The sequence below is a fragment of the Lagenorhynchus albirostris genome, chromosome 10 (assembly GCF_949774975.1).
Source record: "Lagenorhynchus albirostris chromosome 10, mLagAlb1.1, whole genome shotgun sequence".
NCBI lineage: Eukaryota > Metazoa > Chordata > Mammalia > Artiodactyla > Delphinidae > Lagenorhynchus > Lagenorhynchus albirostris.
The window spans coordinates 25460169-25477456 of NC_083104.1; the positions used below are offsets into that span (position 1 = coordinate 25460169).

General features: G+C 40.4%; 1 protein-coding gene across 2 annotated transcripts in view; it reads left to right on the top strand.

Moving 5' to 3' along the window:
* Positions 1–17288, top strand: part of ADAMTS9 (ADAM metallopeptidase with thrombospondin type 1 motif 9) — a 223826-nt gene that overhangs the window by 82997 nt on the left and 123541 nt on the right. For both annotated transcript variants that reach the window (XR_009542735.1, XM_060161420.1), the window contains 3 exons: positions 350–619; positions 5042–5203; positions 7346–7522. Coding sequence is in view for 1 of the 2 variants with exons in the window: in XM_060161420.1 (XP_060017403.1) it covers positions 350–619; positions 5042–5203; positions 7346–7522 (609 nt within the window). In the remaining variant the exon portion in view is untranslated. The remainder of the gene's footprint in view (positions 1–349; positions 620–5041; positions 5204–7345; positions 7523–17288) is intronic.

Genomic DNA, 17288 nt, shown 5'->3' on the forward strand with positions numbered 1-17288 from the left:
GAAGTCACTAGGTGAATGACATGATCTGACTATAGTTTGCAAGGGTCATGGTTTATGATATGTGGATAACAGGCTTGGGTTGGGAGGAAGGTGTCAAGATTACAAACAAGAGCCCAGCTGAAAGGCCACTGCCATAGTCCTGGCAAGGGAAGGCGGTGGCCTGGACTAGGGAGGTGATGGCAGAGATGGTGGGAAGTGGCTGATGGGGATGTATTTTGCATACTGGGCTGACAGGGCTTCTCCATGAAAATGACCATGAGGTGGGAAGAAAAGAGACGGGGAGATGCCAGGATTTTGGGCCTGAGCGACTGGCTGAACCACCCTTTCTCTTTCTGAATGTCCAATGTAGTGCTCCGTGACGTGTGGGCAAGGGAGGACCACCCGGCAAGTGGTCTGTGTCAACTACAGTGACCACGTGATCGATCAAATCGAGTGTGACCCGGATTATATCCCAGAAACCGACCAGGACTGTTCCATGTCACCATGCCCTCAGCGGACCCCAGACAGTGGCCTCGCTCAGCACCCTTTCCAAAACGAGGGTTATCGCCCCAGGAGCGTCAGCCCTAGCCGCACCCACGTTCTCGGAGGAAACCAGTGGAGGACTGGCCCCTGGGGAGCAGTGAGTATTCCCTGAAGCCTTTGCGAATTTGCTTTCTTCTCTTTCATTTGATGTAGTGCTTGGAGGGAAACAAACTAGAAACACCTCTGGAGCATATTTATGTCAGAAGGGATTGACACTGTGCATTTTCATTTGTTGAGGTTAATTGCAGTCCCAGAAGAGGTGTCACTTGAGACAGTCTGCCCACACCTCTAAGCTACCTTAACTGGGTGGAGGGGAGGGGGTGTCACTGCTGGATGATTTGATCAGACAGCTTCCTGGAAGGTAATGTGAAGCTGCGATGATTGATCCTGGAGGTGGCAGGCAGCTCTTACCTGAAGGAAAATTAAAAGGGCAGAAGAACTTTTCTGAAAGGGAGTTTTTAATGAAAGTCATTTTCCTTCTTGCTATCTTCCAGATGAGTGTAGTCTTGAAGTGTCACAATTGCTATGCCATTTGTAGTAGTGGATCATTGTCTTGGATTAGGAGAGAAGGAGTGGGCTGGGTAAAATCTGTGCTTAGAGGGAAAATTCCATACCTGAATGGTTGTCAGCACAGGCTTTAAGGAAAGATGCCTCTGTCTGATCCAAGGACTTGTACTTTCAGATTTTGGTGTCTTTGGCAGGTCCCCTCTCCTCTTTGAGCCTGTTTCCTCATCTGTAAAACAAAGTTAACAGTAACTCCAACTTTCTTGGGTTGTCGTAAGAATTAAATACAACGATGCAAATAAAGTGTTTTACGCTCTGCCCACCATCGTGAAAATTTAATAAATGTCGACGATTATTTTTATTGTTATCGTTATCTTTGTCCTTCAAATTAGGAAGACCTTGACAAATAATATTTAGCTAGCATTCAAAGGAAAAATATGCTCTCGAAAGTTTCAGAATTTTTATTGAATAATTTTCCAAAAAATAATTTTATTGTGGAATACTGGACATGTCTAAAGGAACTTCGGGAGGGGTAAGGTAGCAAGAGACCCTGGGGAGGTATGGGGAGTTTGGTGTTTATTAATCACTCACGAAGTCTTTTTAATTGTTTACTATTCATTTCCTTCTAGTACTGCTAATTGTGTTTAATTATTTCTGGACTAAAAAGCATTAGAAGGAACCTGTCGGTTTCCCACCATGGTTATGTTTCAATAAATTAGCTTTACTTTCCTGTGAATGCAGATAGCCACTGAGTGTTTTCACACACTGCACCTGTTGGTTGTAAGCAGAACATCTGCCTGGGACCTTCACCACCACATTCTCCTCCCTTACTTCCCACTTTGAGGCTTCCTTTGCCTGGGTTAGAAGAAATTTGGGTTCTGAGAAATTAAAGGGTGATCAAGAGAGGTCATCACTGAGTGTCCCATGATTTTTCCAGTGGAAAAAATTCACAACTCAAACATGTCTATTCTAATGATAACACTAGAACTTAAAAAAAAAAAAGGGCACTGAAAGCTATTCTTGTTTAGGACTACATTTGTGGATAATGCATTCCTTTAAGATTGAATGATTCTGCCCTTGGGCAGAGTTCCCAATTAGGGAGGATTAGGTAACCTTTTTGCAGCCGTGGGCAATACCATTCTTCTCATTGTGCCTGTTTTTTGTTTGGGGATTTTTTTTTTTCTAAGTTAAGTGAGGCTGAAGGTGGACAGTGTGATTTTTCAGCTGTAGGCTGACGTGCCTGACTTACTCCCAGGAGGGTGTGGCATGTGTATACATCTCTGTGTGGTTCGGGATGCATGGTTCCTGAACCTGCTGCCACAGCAGGAAAGGCAGCAAAGAATCACGGACACTGGAGAATGGGAATCTAACGTTTCCAGTAGTTTCTGGAATCAGAACCTCATTTTACAGTATGTTTTTGCGTAAACCTGAACCTTCTGTAAGTTTTTTGGTGTGTTACCAACTAGGGGTCTCTGGTTGCAAGCAAAAGAAAAGGAATTGATTCCTTCAAGGGAAAGCAAAACAAACAATACTGTTCATTTAGCCCCAGTAGAGACTGGGACCAGAACATCTTCAGGGATCTAGCTAGGGGTTGGCAAATTTTTTCTGCAAAGGGCCAGGTAATAAATATTTTCAGCTATGTGGACCATGCAGTCTCTGTTGCAGCTAACCAGCTCTGCTGTCTTAGCACAAAAGCAGGCATAGACAATATGTAAACACATGGAAATGGCTGTGTTTCCATAACACTTTAGTTATAAAAACAGCTTGCAGGCCAGATTTGGTCCCCAGGCCAAATGCCAATCTCTGATCTCTAGATGCAACAGTATCTACAGTATAATTTCCTTTTTTTTTTTTTTTTTTTTTTTTTTTTGCGGTACGCGGGCCTCTCACTGTCGCGGCCTCTCCCGTTGCGGAGCACAGGCTCCGGATGCACAGGCTCAGCGGCCATGGCTCACAGGCCCAGCCACTCCACGGCATGTGGGATCTTCCCGGACTGGGGCACGAACCCGTGTCCCCTGCATCAGCAGGCGGACTCTCAACCACTGCGCCACCAGGGAAGCCCTAGCTGTGTGTCTTTTAACAAGTCATTTCTCCTCTTTCTGCCCCAGTTTTTTGGCCACTTTTATGGCCATATTGAAGGGAGGGTAGCATGTGGTTTATGGAACTTTGCTTCTAGAAACTCTAATTGGATCAGGCAGTAGATCCTGTGACCAGCACTATAGGATCTAATAGGGATACAAGTATGACATTGATCCCCTCTGAAGGAGCTTACCATTTTATTGGGACAATAACACAGGTGACATAATAAACAAGTAATACAAGATTTTATTATCAAAGGAAAAATTCAAGGGCCAAAATATATATATTCCAAATCTGTTAACAATATGGAAGGTCCTTCCTAATGTTTTAAATTCTGGTCCCCAAACAAAGCTGATTAAAATAATAGTTCTCTGTGTTTCTCACATAATAAGCTGTTTAAAAGTAGAAAACAAATATTTTTAAGTTTCAAGTGAGTATATCAGAACCCTCAGAGAATAGAGGTAGGATTTTTGTAAATCAAACGTTACCGGGCTTCTCTGGTGGCGCAGTGGTTGAGAGTCCGCCTGCCGATGCAGGGGACGCAGGTTCGTGCCCCGGTCCGGGAAGATCCCACATGCCGCGGAGAGGCTGGGCCCATGAGCCGTGGCCGCTGAGCCTGCGCGTCCGGAGCCTGTGCTCCGCAACGGGAGAGGCCACAACAGTGAGACGCCTGCGTACCGCAAAAAAAAAAAAAAAAAAAAAAAAACTAAATATTTGCTCAGACAGAATTCATAAATCTATTTTCCTGCTCTACATTTAAAAATTAAACTCAGTATTTTTGAAAATCATTTATAATTTGTCCAGCATAGGCAGGGAAATTGAACTGAAGTCCAGTACAATAAGCAAAAAATAAACATTTTCACATCTTTATATGGAAGAAGCCAACCAGCAAGGAGCAGTATTTATGGGTATTTTGAAATAACACTGGTTTGAGCTGGGGTTTGATAGCACAAATCAGCCATTGGAACCCGGAACTCAAAACAATGTTGCAGATGCAGTGGGAGACTTGATAATTCCTGAGAATTGGATTGCTTGGAGGAATAGATGGTTGTTTTACAAGCAAACAGATTGTACAAGTTAAGGGTCAGAGTGAAGGAGACTAGCAAACACATCGGGTTTCAAAAGATAAGGAAATTATGGAAAGAAAAAAACACTCAAGATGTAGATAAGTAAGAGAGCTATGAGAAGCTTGTGTGGGAAATTAGCTGAAGGGTGAACATAATTCTATGACAACCGTGAAAGGGAGTAAGCAGTAGGCTCGTGCACCTGAAGAGAGGTCTGTCAATATGGAATTCAAGTTCACTGGGGAATAAAAATAAAGAAGGAAAACAAATCTTGCTACCATTAGCCTCCGAAGTAGAGGCTTTTGCCAAGGGAGAGACAGGAACGTTACCTGCAAGGAAATGATATGTAAGTGACATTCCGTGATGCTTTCCTTGGGTAATTGAAGGAGTTAGTACAGAAGCTTAATTTCAACAACTTGCAATTCCTGAATCATGTGATTTGACCCCGGTGTTGAAAGGGAAGTTAAATGTTGTTTCTAAATAAGCGCTTGCAGTTTTGCAAAGAAGAGAATTTCCCAGTAGACTGTGGTGTCAGTCAGCACGTCTGTACCTCTCAGAGATGCAAAGGATGAATAGGACAGCTTTAGCAATCCCAAGACATGATCACTCATTAGGCATTGATGAAACACCTGCTGAGACCTGACCTGCTCAAGGGGGAAGCCGTGTTTCTGCCCTCCAGGTGTTGCTAAGATGTGAACTTTAAACAGCCCCACGGAAGGGAGGTTCTCAGGATTGCTTTCTGTCCATTGTGGATGACTTGAGAATGGTTTCTGCCACATTTGTCTCTGACCCTTCAACCAGCTGCTTTTTGTGTCCCTGAGATGGAGATCGAGGTAGGGATTAACCTGTTGACTGATGTCTGCTGTGTTCAGTGTTCCAGTACCTGTGCTGGTGGGTCCCAGCGGCGTGTTGTTGTGTGTCAGGATGAAAATGGATACACCGCCAATGACTGCGTGGAAAGAATCAAACCCGATGAGCAGAGATCCTGTGAATCTGGCCCTTGCCCTCAGTGGGCTTATGGCAGCTGGGGAGAGGTGAGAGCAAACTCCACTTATACATCCTTTGGGAAAAAACAAACACCAAACAGCGTTATTGTTCATAGTTTATTTGAAGAAAAGAACTAGCTCTAGTTAAAGCTTCTTGATTTCAGGTTAACTAGGAGAACAGTCTTAATTCTGGACTATTTTAAAAGTGCATTTATTACCAAGTAGAGACAGCTTGACTACATAGGAGAGAAAAGTTAGGAAAGAATGCAGATAAATGCTACTTTAAATTGTTAACCTCTGCTGATTAAAACATGGGTGCTTTTAAAGTGATTGAAAATGTGTGTTAAATCAGTGATTGGAAACTTTGCCATCTTCTTCATAGTCTTGGGGTGTTTGTGATGCACCCTTGTTCCCATGGCATCGTGTCTCCTAATATTTCAAATCCCTGATGAACCAGAATGAATAGGAGCTGTTATTCCTATCAAAGGTGATGCATTTTAATTGTAGAAATGAATAATTAGCTGTATAGTCTCAAATAATAAAATTCTTCAGCTGTTACCTTTTAAGAATTGCCTGCTATGACCAATGAAAGGCAATAGAATATTTGGAGCAGACAAAACTGGGTCCCATTCCCAGGCCTGGCTCTTACAAGCTTTGTGGCTTTAACAGATAATACAACTTTGCCAAATGTCTGTATTCTCGTCTATAAATGGGAATAATAATGGCACTCACTTGACAGTGTTCACATCTATTATATGAGATAGTGCGTGTCAAAAGCCTAGCCCATAGCCTTCAATCACAGTTAACTGCTTTTATAATAATGATAATCAGTATTATTACTCCCAGTAATACTGCTTATCATTAGCATTACTATTATTATCGAATGGGGTTTTGAGCCACTATCATGTGTAGGACTTAGATGCTTATTGTTTTGTATTTAATTAACAAAGAATATATCTCTCTACTCTTGAATCCACAGGGAGAACCCATATTTAGAGTTTGTTGTGTTGTTCTGTCTTGACTGTAAAATTTATAAAATAACACACGAGGATTAACATCGTGGAGACTCCCCCCACCCCGCCAAGAGGGGGAACAAAGACACATGAGATGGACGGGCATGTTTGTCCACACCCCTGGCTAAACGAAATCACGTGTCCACATCTCATGCTTTCATCCACGTAACCTAGTAGTCATAGGCACTCATAACGGAGAGTTTGTTAACTTTCGGTGATAATACGTCATTCTGGAGGGCTTTGCTGAAAGGCCGGAAGGGGAAGTCAGGTTTGGAGACGTGTGTATTGTGGGTTTCCCAAAACTCCTCGTAAAGTTCTGTCCCGTGGGGCCTGTGCTTAAGCTTCTGTAATTGGATAGAAGCCAGGAGAGTACACGCATTTACTGGGATGCTGGCTGTCAGCACGGACCAGATCATTCCAAATTCTGTGGGAGATCTGGCCTTGACACAGCAGGGGAACAGTCAGTGTTCCTGGATGTGAGCACAGCGGTACTGTCCAAGAAATACAACTTGTTCCTGCCTCAGAAGTGTGGGTCTAGCCAACAGTCAGAACCTTATCCAATGTTCCCACCACACTGTTTACTCATCCTAGGGGAAAACCATCATTATCCTCAGATTCAGAGATAACATAAAATATTTGAACGTCAGAAAGGTCTATGGAGACTAGAGTCACAGAATAGACAAAGGTTGGTGACAACTTCTTAGAGGTTGCCCGAAAATAAAACCAGCTAAGTCATTATTTCCTTTATTTGGTCCTGAGTAGTTTTTTAGATTTTTGTTTCTTTGATTTTTGGTTCTGAATACCTCAAAAAAAGGCTGTAGTCTTATCCTAGACACCTGCTGTTGAATTGACTTTGATCAAGTGAAACTCTCTTAAGCTCAGTTGCCCCATATATAAAATGCGGCAAATAATTACACTCTCCTCTTGATGAGATAATATATATAAAAGCACTTAGTGCAGATGAAGAGCTAATGCTCAATAAACAATACCTACCATGAAAGTGGAGGGCTCCGGTCTGCTGCGTATATTACTTTTGGTAACTCAGCTTCATTCTGCCTACAGACTTACCTTGCCTGATGCTGTAATAGAGTCTGGCAAAGACGTTTCTCTTACAGGAAAAGAAAATTTGCCACTGGCTCTTCAGGCAAAATAACTGCAGCCTTCCTTTTTCTTCCAGTGTACTAAGCTGTGCGGTGGAGGCTTGCGGACAAGACTGGTGGTCTGTCAGCGGCCCAGCGGGGAACGGTTTCTAGATCTGAGCTGTGAAATTCTTGACAAGCCGCCAGATCGAGAGCAATGTAACACACATGCTTGTCCTCAAGACGCTGCATGGAGTACTGGCCCTTGGAGTTCGGTACGGCCCTAACTATTCATGTTTGTTAAGCAAAATATGTAACTAACATGCCCAATTCCAAGGTGTTCTGGGTCACTCCTTTGGGACAGATAATTATCCTCCTCACAAGGGCATCCCTGAAACTGTGCTATACACAGTCTGCTATTTTCTTCATATTGACATACAACAGAATTAATTAATTTTTTTATGAGATTGCCAAAGTGACTTTACAGGTGACTTGTACCTCAAACACGCCTTTGCCAATGCCCAGAAGTAGCATCCTTTCCTATAACTAGACTATATATATTTGTGTGTGTGTATGTGTGTGTGTGTGTATTTTTTAAGAAACTAAATAACTCCGTGCCATTATTAAGCTCCAAAGTGATTTAAGCAGACAACTCAAAAGCAGATATTCTTTCCTTTACTAAGCTGGTAGTTTTGACTTTGGTGGGAAGATACCTGCTTATTGAGGCCAAAGCAATTTTTGACTCAGAGACTATACCTTGCCTCTCTGTGACTCGGGGACAGCTCTCAACACAATCACCAAAAAGCTTGTGCCCACAAAATTGACTGAAACCATTTGGAAAATTCAAAAGTGGACTCAGTGACCTGATGCCATTCAAGGCATCTGAAATGTTCTCTCTTCTATCAAGACACAAAGCCTGTTTGAGACCATTTTTTTCTTTGGTCCTAGGCTTCCTTTGCGATCTACTTTTAAATGACATTGTGAGACAGATTCGCCATTGTAAATACTATGCAAACTTCTGGGGCAGCTCTTGGCAAACAGAAGGATAGGCTATGTCGAAACGAGACTGTGGCTAAATTGTGCCATAGGTATGGAGTCATTAGGGCTGTTTCATGTAAATGGAGTAAACATTCCTGTGAATACATTCATTGCACTGAAGCTGAATTATTATTAAGTCATATCCAAAAGCCTTTTTTATCCCATAGGGTTCTGAGGAAAAGTCTTAACCATTCCTAAGACCAACTAAAGAGCAGATTAACTGACCTGACACGGCTAATACCTGTTGACACTTCTAAGAGTCAAGGGTTTCAGTGTCGGAGATTGTGTCTGCAGGTAGAACTCTAGCTGTATAACTACTGTACTTTGTATTAAGTAGAAATCTAGAAGAATTTAGAGCGTTATCTCAACTGGTACTATTCAGCTGGGCTCTAAGGATTTTATTCAAGGGCGTTTCAGATGTATTGTTCACCCAGAGTATTTTGTCGCCAATACTGGCACTCTCCCAAAATGAACGTTTTGAAAAAGATCAGAAATAACCTTAAAATGTCAAGAACATCTTCTGACATTCCAGCTTCCCTAAGTCACCTATTACATATTATTTTTCATGAAATTTTCCCTCTTGAGCCCATTATATTTTCACCCCTTTTCACTCAGCCAACACTAATACCACGCTGGAGTATATTTCAAAAAATCTAGTAGCTCTCTAAAAAGTTGTGTTTCTTTAATATTGACCAAAAAACATCTCCTAACCCTCAGAGGGTATGTGTGTGTGTATCTATAATACAATAATAATATAATATTATATACTATATATTGTATATAATATATATACTATATATTATATAGTATATATACATTAATTTCCACAGCATTTTCTTTCTTGAACACTTTCTAAACACAGCTTAATTTCTTTTTACAACGGATCCCCACCCTCTCCCACAGATATTTTAAGAGCTTAAGTGCTTAAATTTTAAAATACGATCTGCTCATTAACTGAAGGCTTTAAGTTTTTCTTATTGTAGTTGTTGTTCTTGGGCCTGCACATAGTTTTCTGAAACACACAGAGAAGAAGAGAGAGAGAGCTTCTAAATGCTCTGTAATGCACAGGAGCAAATACACAGATTTTGAAAATATTTTTGCTGCCTATGCGATTTTAATGCTTCCTTTGTAAAGTGATCATTATTCAAATATATATTCAAATGCCTCTGCAGCCTGGGAGCAAGGCCACTTCTACAAGGCTTTTTATTGTGATTTTTACAACAACTAAATCAAAAGCGTTTTATTTAAATAGATTCATTTGTAATATATTACTTAAATTATGTGTGTGAGGGCAGCCTTTTAGATTCTTAATGTAGGATTTGGATTTTACTTTTATGTTGACTTCTATTGATGCTTTGGTACAATTTCTTAGTAATTCTAGATTGAAGCATACCTCAGTGAATTGTGTTAACAGCCATAAAGCCACTTCTATGGTGCTTCATCATTGTAACTGAGAGTGACATTAACAACAACAAAAACTGTATTCAAGGTGCTAACATGTTGCTTTCAAGAGAAAGTGAACTCGATTTATTAGAGACCAAGGGTAGCCTTTAGTCCCCCTCCGGCCTTGTTGCTTTCTTTCCCCAAGTACTCCCAAGCTGGAGATAGTGTCGAGAAGCAGCTATTGCTGTGTGAGTCTTTTCCAAGGTCAAAACGAAGATAGTCTAGTTCAACAGTTGTTACCAAGGAGCAGTATTTAGGAGAGAAACTGCAAATGGCTGCTAGCGTGGTGTCCAGGCTCTCTAACATGAAGCTTTTGTGAATGTAGGCTTCAGGTACTCATTTTAAGACCCTTAATTCTGGCTCAAGTCACTAGAGATTTAGAATCGTGATTGTGGAAAACACCTTCCCCAGATTTCGTCTTTTCTGTCCTCTTTTGAACGTGTCCTTGCACTCTGACTTGGTAATGTTTTATTTTTGAAATAAGGTTCTTACCACTGATTTGCCTATTGCACGCACACATCCCGTGACTAGAGGGATAAAGAGGAAAGAGAGCTGTCAAACTGTAGTGGGAAGTGGGTTAAAAAATCTGTAGCATTCTAGAGTAAGCTGCTTCAAGATGAAATCGAAAAGGTTGCTAGGTGATGTCACCTATCCAAGATGGTCCTCCAGCCTTCCCTTTTGCATTGCCCCGTGTATCTGCTTGCTGATTGCCTTGGAGACTATGGTTCTCCTTAGGAGAAATTGCTTGTGTGAGTTTTTCATGCCCAAACCTAAATGTGTTCTCTGAGCCTTGCTTTAGGTGCTTTGGAATAATGCCTGTCGACCCGAATAATGAGAATTTATGAGCTCACGAAGGAACTGTGCTTTTGTTTCTGCCTGGCCAACTTATGAATTTGTGTCTACCTCATTTTCATATTAAAGTTTGCAGCTTCTGTAGGTAGGAAGAGAAAACGTCTGACATCAGTATTTTATCACCTCACCACATCTATCTCTAGCAAAAATAAAGATTGTAAATATCACTACCATACTTTCCGAATACATTTTAAGCAGCCAAGCCTAGTATTATCTGAATATTTTGAGCAGTACAGATTTCTATGTGTTTATATAATAAAGCATATTTATTTTTTCCATGTTATTTAATTTTACGTACTATGTTTAAAAATCAGTGTTTATCAGCAGACTGTAAAGGCAAATAGGCTGTGTGCTTAGAAATGCATGTGTATGTTTCTTTTGGTTTTAAAGACACGTTTTAATTTTGTAAATCCCCTCCAACCTGTACCATCCTCTCCCAAATCTGAGTTAGCCAAGTGGCAAGCTTTATGTAATTGGATAGTGCAAAATGTGTATTTTAGGGCTTCCCTGGTGGCGCAGTGGTTGAGAGTCTGCCTGCCGATGCAGGGGACGCGGGTTCGTGCCCCGGTCCGGGAAGATCCCACATACCGCGGAGTGGCTGGGCCCGTGAGCCATGGCCGCTGGGCCTGCGCGTCTGGAGCCTGTGCTCCGCAACGGGAGAGGCCGCGACAGTGAGAGGCCCGCGTACCGCAAAAAAAAAAAATGTGTATTTTAAAGGGATACTTTAAAAACTATTTCTGGATTGGAAATGATGCTTAGCGATATAAACAAAAACATACGAGGCCTAATATTTTGTTGGGTTTTTTTTCTTCTCTAATACTGTTGTCCTGATTCATTGAGTCTCACCTATGAAATATGAATACTCCGTTTATTGAATTTGTAGATAATGCTAAGGCATAGCCAGAAGACAAAACCAGTGATTAGGAGAAATGGTTCTGAATACGTCAGAGGAGCCAGGTACAGGAAAAAGCTCACCTAATGGACATCAATTTGATCATACCTTATTCTTTGTGTTCAGATAACTATAAAAGACTTACAACATTTGTCAGTTTTGTTATTTGTTCACCTGAAATACATTTCAGAAGCATTTCTTATTAAAGAAAACATAACAGTAACTTGAAAGTTTTAAGAGAACCTGCACTTTTCAAAAAATGATAAATCATAAAGATGACCTCAGATCTTTGCTGGTTCCACTCCCCTGCTGAGCCTCCATTTTGCACTGTAGTTTGTTATGGTAACTGGTGGGGGGGGGGGAAGGACCAAAATAAGGGAGTCCCTATATGCATTTGAGGGTTTTTTTATGAGGTGCTGAATAAGATAACTTCTCCAAAGCAGGTGATCGTAGCTAACGTTTACTGAGTATTTACTGTGTACCAAGCCAAGTTAAGCAAATCTGTGTCACATTTAGCCCCCATGTTACCCTGTTGAGAGAGGTGTTTTTATGAATCCATTTGACTGTGTGATAATCTACTTTAGCGATACAACTTCAGTGTCAGTATACCTTTTTTTGTTTTTCTCCCCTGGGAGAAAGAAGGATTTATAACTTGTAGCCAGTAAGGAGAACACCAAGGATCTTTTCCAAAGCAGTGTCTCCCAATGTCCTGTTTGTTTTGGTAGAAAGAAACAGCTCATGTTCAGAGTGAATTTTTTAAACTCCTGCTTATATTCAATAAAAGGATATGCCTAAAACTCACACTCCATCTAGACTCAACATTATTTAGCTAATACTGGCATTGCCCCTTTGACTCCAGCAATAGAAAATCTAAATTTATAACTTTTACTGGTAAATTCCCATAACCGGCAGCTATGAACACTTCAAACAACTGATTATGTTTAGGGAATGGCGAAACATCTCTCTTTTTTATTTTAAAAATATCATAATAGCCAGATTCGGAGGATGATATAAAGATTTGGGCTATAAGGAATATCACATCAAATGTGTATGCATTTTTATATAAATATAAGATTTTTTTTTCTTTACTAATGAAGACAGATCTTAAACGTACTTCTAGTGTCTTTTAAGAAAGACATAAGAAACACATTATTTGCCTCTATCAATATGGAGTATAAAAAATAAGATAGGTTTTTTTTTAATGAAAACATTATGACATATGAAATTACAAAGTTTATTTGAACTCAGGGTAGATTAAGACTCTATAAACCACTCATCTCACATGTGCTCCAAAAAAAGCAAAACACTGGCCTGCATCTGTTTCGTTGGAGATAAAACTTAGCTGGACTTTTTTTTTTTTCCCCTCCGTATTTACAGTGATTGTACGCCTATCAGAGATTCTGTTCCTGCTTTCTGACAGCTGATATTTCTTGATAGCTTGACAGATTTCTGTTTTTACAGTCTTAAAAAGTCCAAAGGTGGGGATGGGGGCAAGGGTAGGAGAGACGTTAGACCCTGAGAAGGAGTGACGGTCCTCCCCCCGACTCAGGTCAGCGAGTTGCCCTTTTGGAATGGACAGGAATGGAAACTTTGGAATGTGGAGTGGGAGGTAGAGACTGAGTCCAAGTCTAATTGGCTGGGAGGGAATCCTGATTATTAAAGGCAGTTGAGGAAGATTTATGAGGAGGGCGTAAAAGACTGTGGGTCATTCCTTTTTTAAAAAAAAGTCATTCATTTTTCAGCGAATACTTGTTATGGGCCTACTGGGGGGCTAGTCTGTTCTGCATGCTAAGGATACAGCAGTGAACAGTCAGAGCTATTCATCCTAGTGGGGAAACAGAAAATTTGAACACATATAGAACTGACAGTTTTTTCCCGGAAGCCTCACTACAACCATAAAAATACAAATTGCTATTAGGATATATATATATGTTGCTAATGATCTTTGTTCAACCGATATAAATTATTGATCTCGTCTTTCCTTTTAAATGTGCAGTTGCTCAATAATTTTCAGTGATAAATGCCCTCTCGCTGATGGCATGGAACCTTTCAAAACCTCCTGTCAGGAAATACGCGTCTGTTCACCTTTACGTTAGAACCCAAACATGAGTTCAGGGGTCTGAGAGCCAGGGTAAGTGGAGGGCCTGGCTTTCTGCCTCTCCCCTCTGGGGTCCTCAGCCTCCACACCAGCGTGGGAAGTTGTGGCTGAGAGTACATTTCCCCCTTTGTGATTTAATAGGTGCCAATAAAAAGATCTGGAAGGTGTGGATTGCCACATCACCATCTTTGTTCTTGCTGTTGTTCATTTTCATGGATTGTTTTAATCACTGCAACATCCCTTTCCAGAAATTTATAAAATAGGAACTTGGCAGCCAAAAGAGTGTACAGGAAGTAGTATGGAAAAGAATCAGTGTAGGCTGAACCTACAAAGCCACCATTCTTAGCCAGGCCTGCATCCCCTTTCTCTTATTAGAATGAGGTTATGCCTTGGCCAGAGCAGTCCAATAACTTTCCACAATGTTGGAAATGTTCTCTATCTTTCCTTTCCAATATGGAAGCCACTAGCCACATGTGGCTAATATTAAGCACTTATTATGTGGCCAAGTACAATAGGATTTTGCATTTTAAATTGTACTTAACTTAATTACTCTAAATATAAACAGCCACCTGTGCCTGGTGGCTACCGTATTAGACAGGGCAACCTCAGGCAATTAGCAATTAATATTCAACTAGCCAAGGGATCAGTAAACTTATAAAAATAAATTGGGGAGAAAAGCCCTATGTCAGCATGTAATGGGTCCCTATGTAGGATGCCCTTGCCTCTAATATGTACCATCCTCTTGTCATTCTGTTTTGCACTATTGTTTGGGAACACTTTAGTGGGTGTTCCCTGACAGCTGGGCATTGAAAAAGTAGCACAGGGAGATCAGCTAGGTGCTTTGTGACCGCCTAGAGGGGTGGGATAAGGAGGGTGTGAGGGAGACGCAAGAGGGAGGGGATATGGAGATATGTGTAAACGTATAGCTGATTCACTTTGTTATACACCAGAAACTAACAACAATGTAAAGCAATTATACTCCAATAAAGATGTTAAAAAAAAGAAAAATACAATGGTCAAACCTAAAAAAAAAAAAAAAAAAGAGGCTTTTAGAACCAGCTGTCTTTAGAGTAGTAACTCCAGGGCCTCCACATAAAAGCAGCTGTTAAAACAAACTCTCCTCTTTTGCATCTCAGAGTTCAAGTTCATCATGGCAGTAAGTTCAGTTAAGGAGAAAGAATGTTTATGTGTTCTGTGGGTCGAAAGGGCAAGGTGTAATGATGCTTTTTAGGAGAGGGCAAAAATGGACAACGCCAGGTAGCCACCTTGTAGAAGCTTGAATTCCAAGAGACCATTCCCTCTTTGAAGGAGAAGTTTCAAGAAGGCAACTTTCATATTCCCTGAGCCCTGTAGGTAAAGGTTGAGTAGATTAGGTTTATGGAGCTGTCTCAAAGACACTTCAGAAGAATCAGAGTTGAGGCTGTGTCTCCTCCATCACTATAATTGCCGTCATTTAACTTTGCCTCCCCAGTGTTAAGAAAACCATTATAGATGGTTTCATGTTCATACCCTGTACTGATGCACTCAGAAATTAAAATGTATGTAACGACATTGGCTGCAAATTGGCTGATGATGTCATCAGTTCTCTTTTCTAGCGACCAGACAGAGTTGTGGGGTTTTTTTGCCCCTTTAGGGTGACATCTGAATTAAACTATAAACCGTTCAGGTGGTCTGTTTTTAGAAGCCCTTTTTCATTTATTATCCTCACTCTTAGGTTGCCTATGTACTAAAATGGGAAATAAGTCAAATAACTCTCTCTAAGCCACCTTCTTCTGAAATATCTCAGAAAGTAGATGAATGGATTGCTTCAGTTATCTGCAGAAGAGCTGTTTCCCCTCAGTTTTATACAGTGCATTTCATCCCATAATTATTGTGACAGCTTTGACTTTTTATTATAACGATCACTTACATTTTGGAGCATTTATTTTCTGCTAGAAGTTATGTAAAGCAATTCACTCACATTATCAAATTTAATCTCTTCTACTTGATGAGCTTAGCGCCGTCAGATAAATTAGCTAGTTGGTTCTAGGTCAAACTGTGGCTGAACCAGGTTCTGAGCTTGGTAACCAAGATATAATCCCCTCACCTTGCTGTTTAGTTGGTGAAGTGGTGAAAAGCTGTGGAAAGAGGATGTATACAATTTAAGATTTTCTGTTTTTCCAGATTGTAAGTGCTTGAAACATTCTGGAATTATTGAGCCATTTACAGATTTTTCTCAGAGCTCTAAAGGGATGAATATGAGAAAATTGTTTTTCTTAAAATTAAACCAGGTAAAGAGCAAGGTTGGGGCTTTCTAGAAGACTTGGGGGGGAAAAAAGCATGAAGTATTTATTAAGCACACATTAAGTGATATTTCTGACATTTTAATATACAAAGAGAAATAGAATAACTGGAGGTAATAAATCTAAGTGTTTTCTTTGTTCAGTACATATATAGGTAATCAGGATGAGAAATTAGATTTTGGTCAAGCCAGTTAGGGGATTTGTAGATGTTTGTACGATTAGGTTTATTGTAGAATGTGATAAGCTGTTGCACTACAAGTGAATTATGAAAAATGATGAAATTAAAATTTATTAAAAAGTGATCTCACACTAACAACTGTCTGCTTGAAATAAAACACATTAAATGCATTGAGGTATCTTCCATACTCTTTCTTGAGCTAAAACTAAGCTACAGGAGTTGAACTCTTCAGGCAATGCTAAGGCTTATTCCTTCCCATTGGTGGGACAGTCAACCACTGTGAGTTCTGCCCTTCATTCACCTCGTTCTTTGCCCCTCGTTCGCCCAAATACTGATGTATTCCTCCATCCATGTGGCAAGTGCATGTTAAGATGTGGTTATGGTTTGGGAGGTGTGTAAGATGAAGTGAGGGAAGAGATGACGTTAAAAAAAAATGAAACAAAACGTGGTTTTGCTCCCTTTCTCTAACTAGAACAAAGGAAGAAATGTAGACATAGCCACCACGTTTCAAGTGAAAATCCTTTTAACCGAATCATTTACTGAATTGCCCCAAACTTTAATTTCCTTTGGGCTGTAGACGCCCACTGCCCAAGCTTGGTGCCGTACACACAGTAGGCATACTGTCAACAATATTGAAATGAATGAATGAATGAGTGAATGAATGAATGAATGAACTGCTCAGAAGCTGATATCCTTATTGCACTGACCTAAACTATGAAAATAAAGAGCTAACTTGCAGGAGGGAATAATAAAAAGAAACACACAGGTTTGGATGCTGGTGGTGTATCAGTAGTGATTTCCTGACTTGGAGAGTTGTATGGTAGTTATGTAGGAAAGTGTCCTTGATGTGGGGAAATTAGAGTTTGAGAGATGATGGGACATTATGTCTGCAAGTTTTTCAGGAAAAGTAAAAATAATAATGGCATATATGTGTATATTTAGGGAGGACGAAGGAGGGAGCAAATGTGGTGAAATGTTGACAGGGAATCTGAATAAGGGGCAGAGGGAGTTCTTTGTGATGTTCTTACGATTTTTCTTTAAGTTTGAAAATTTTCAAAATAAGTTATTTCTTTTTTAATGCTTAAAGAAACGTAAATATGTTCAGAGTGTGTATTTTACTTCACAAGGAAGCAGAGAGTAGGTCTGGATTTATTTCAGGGCTTTAAAAATTCTGACACATTTTAGGAAGCTGTTTTTAATCTCAGATTTGCATTGTAACATCATAATAAAAGTGGGTGCTCTAGTCCGAGCTCAGCGT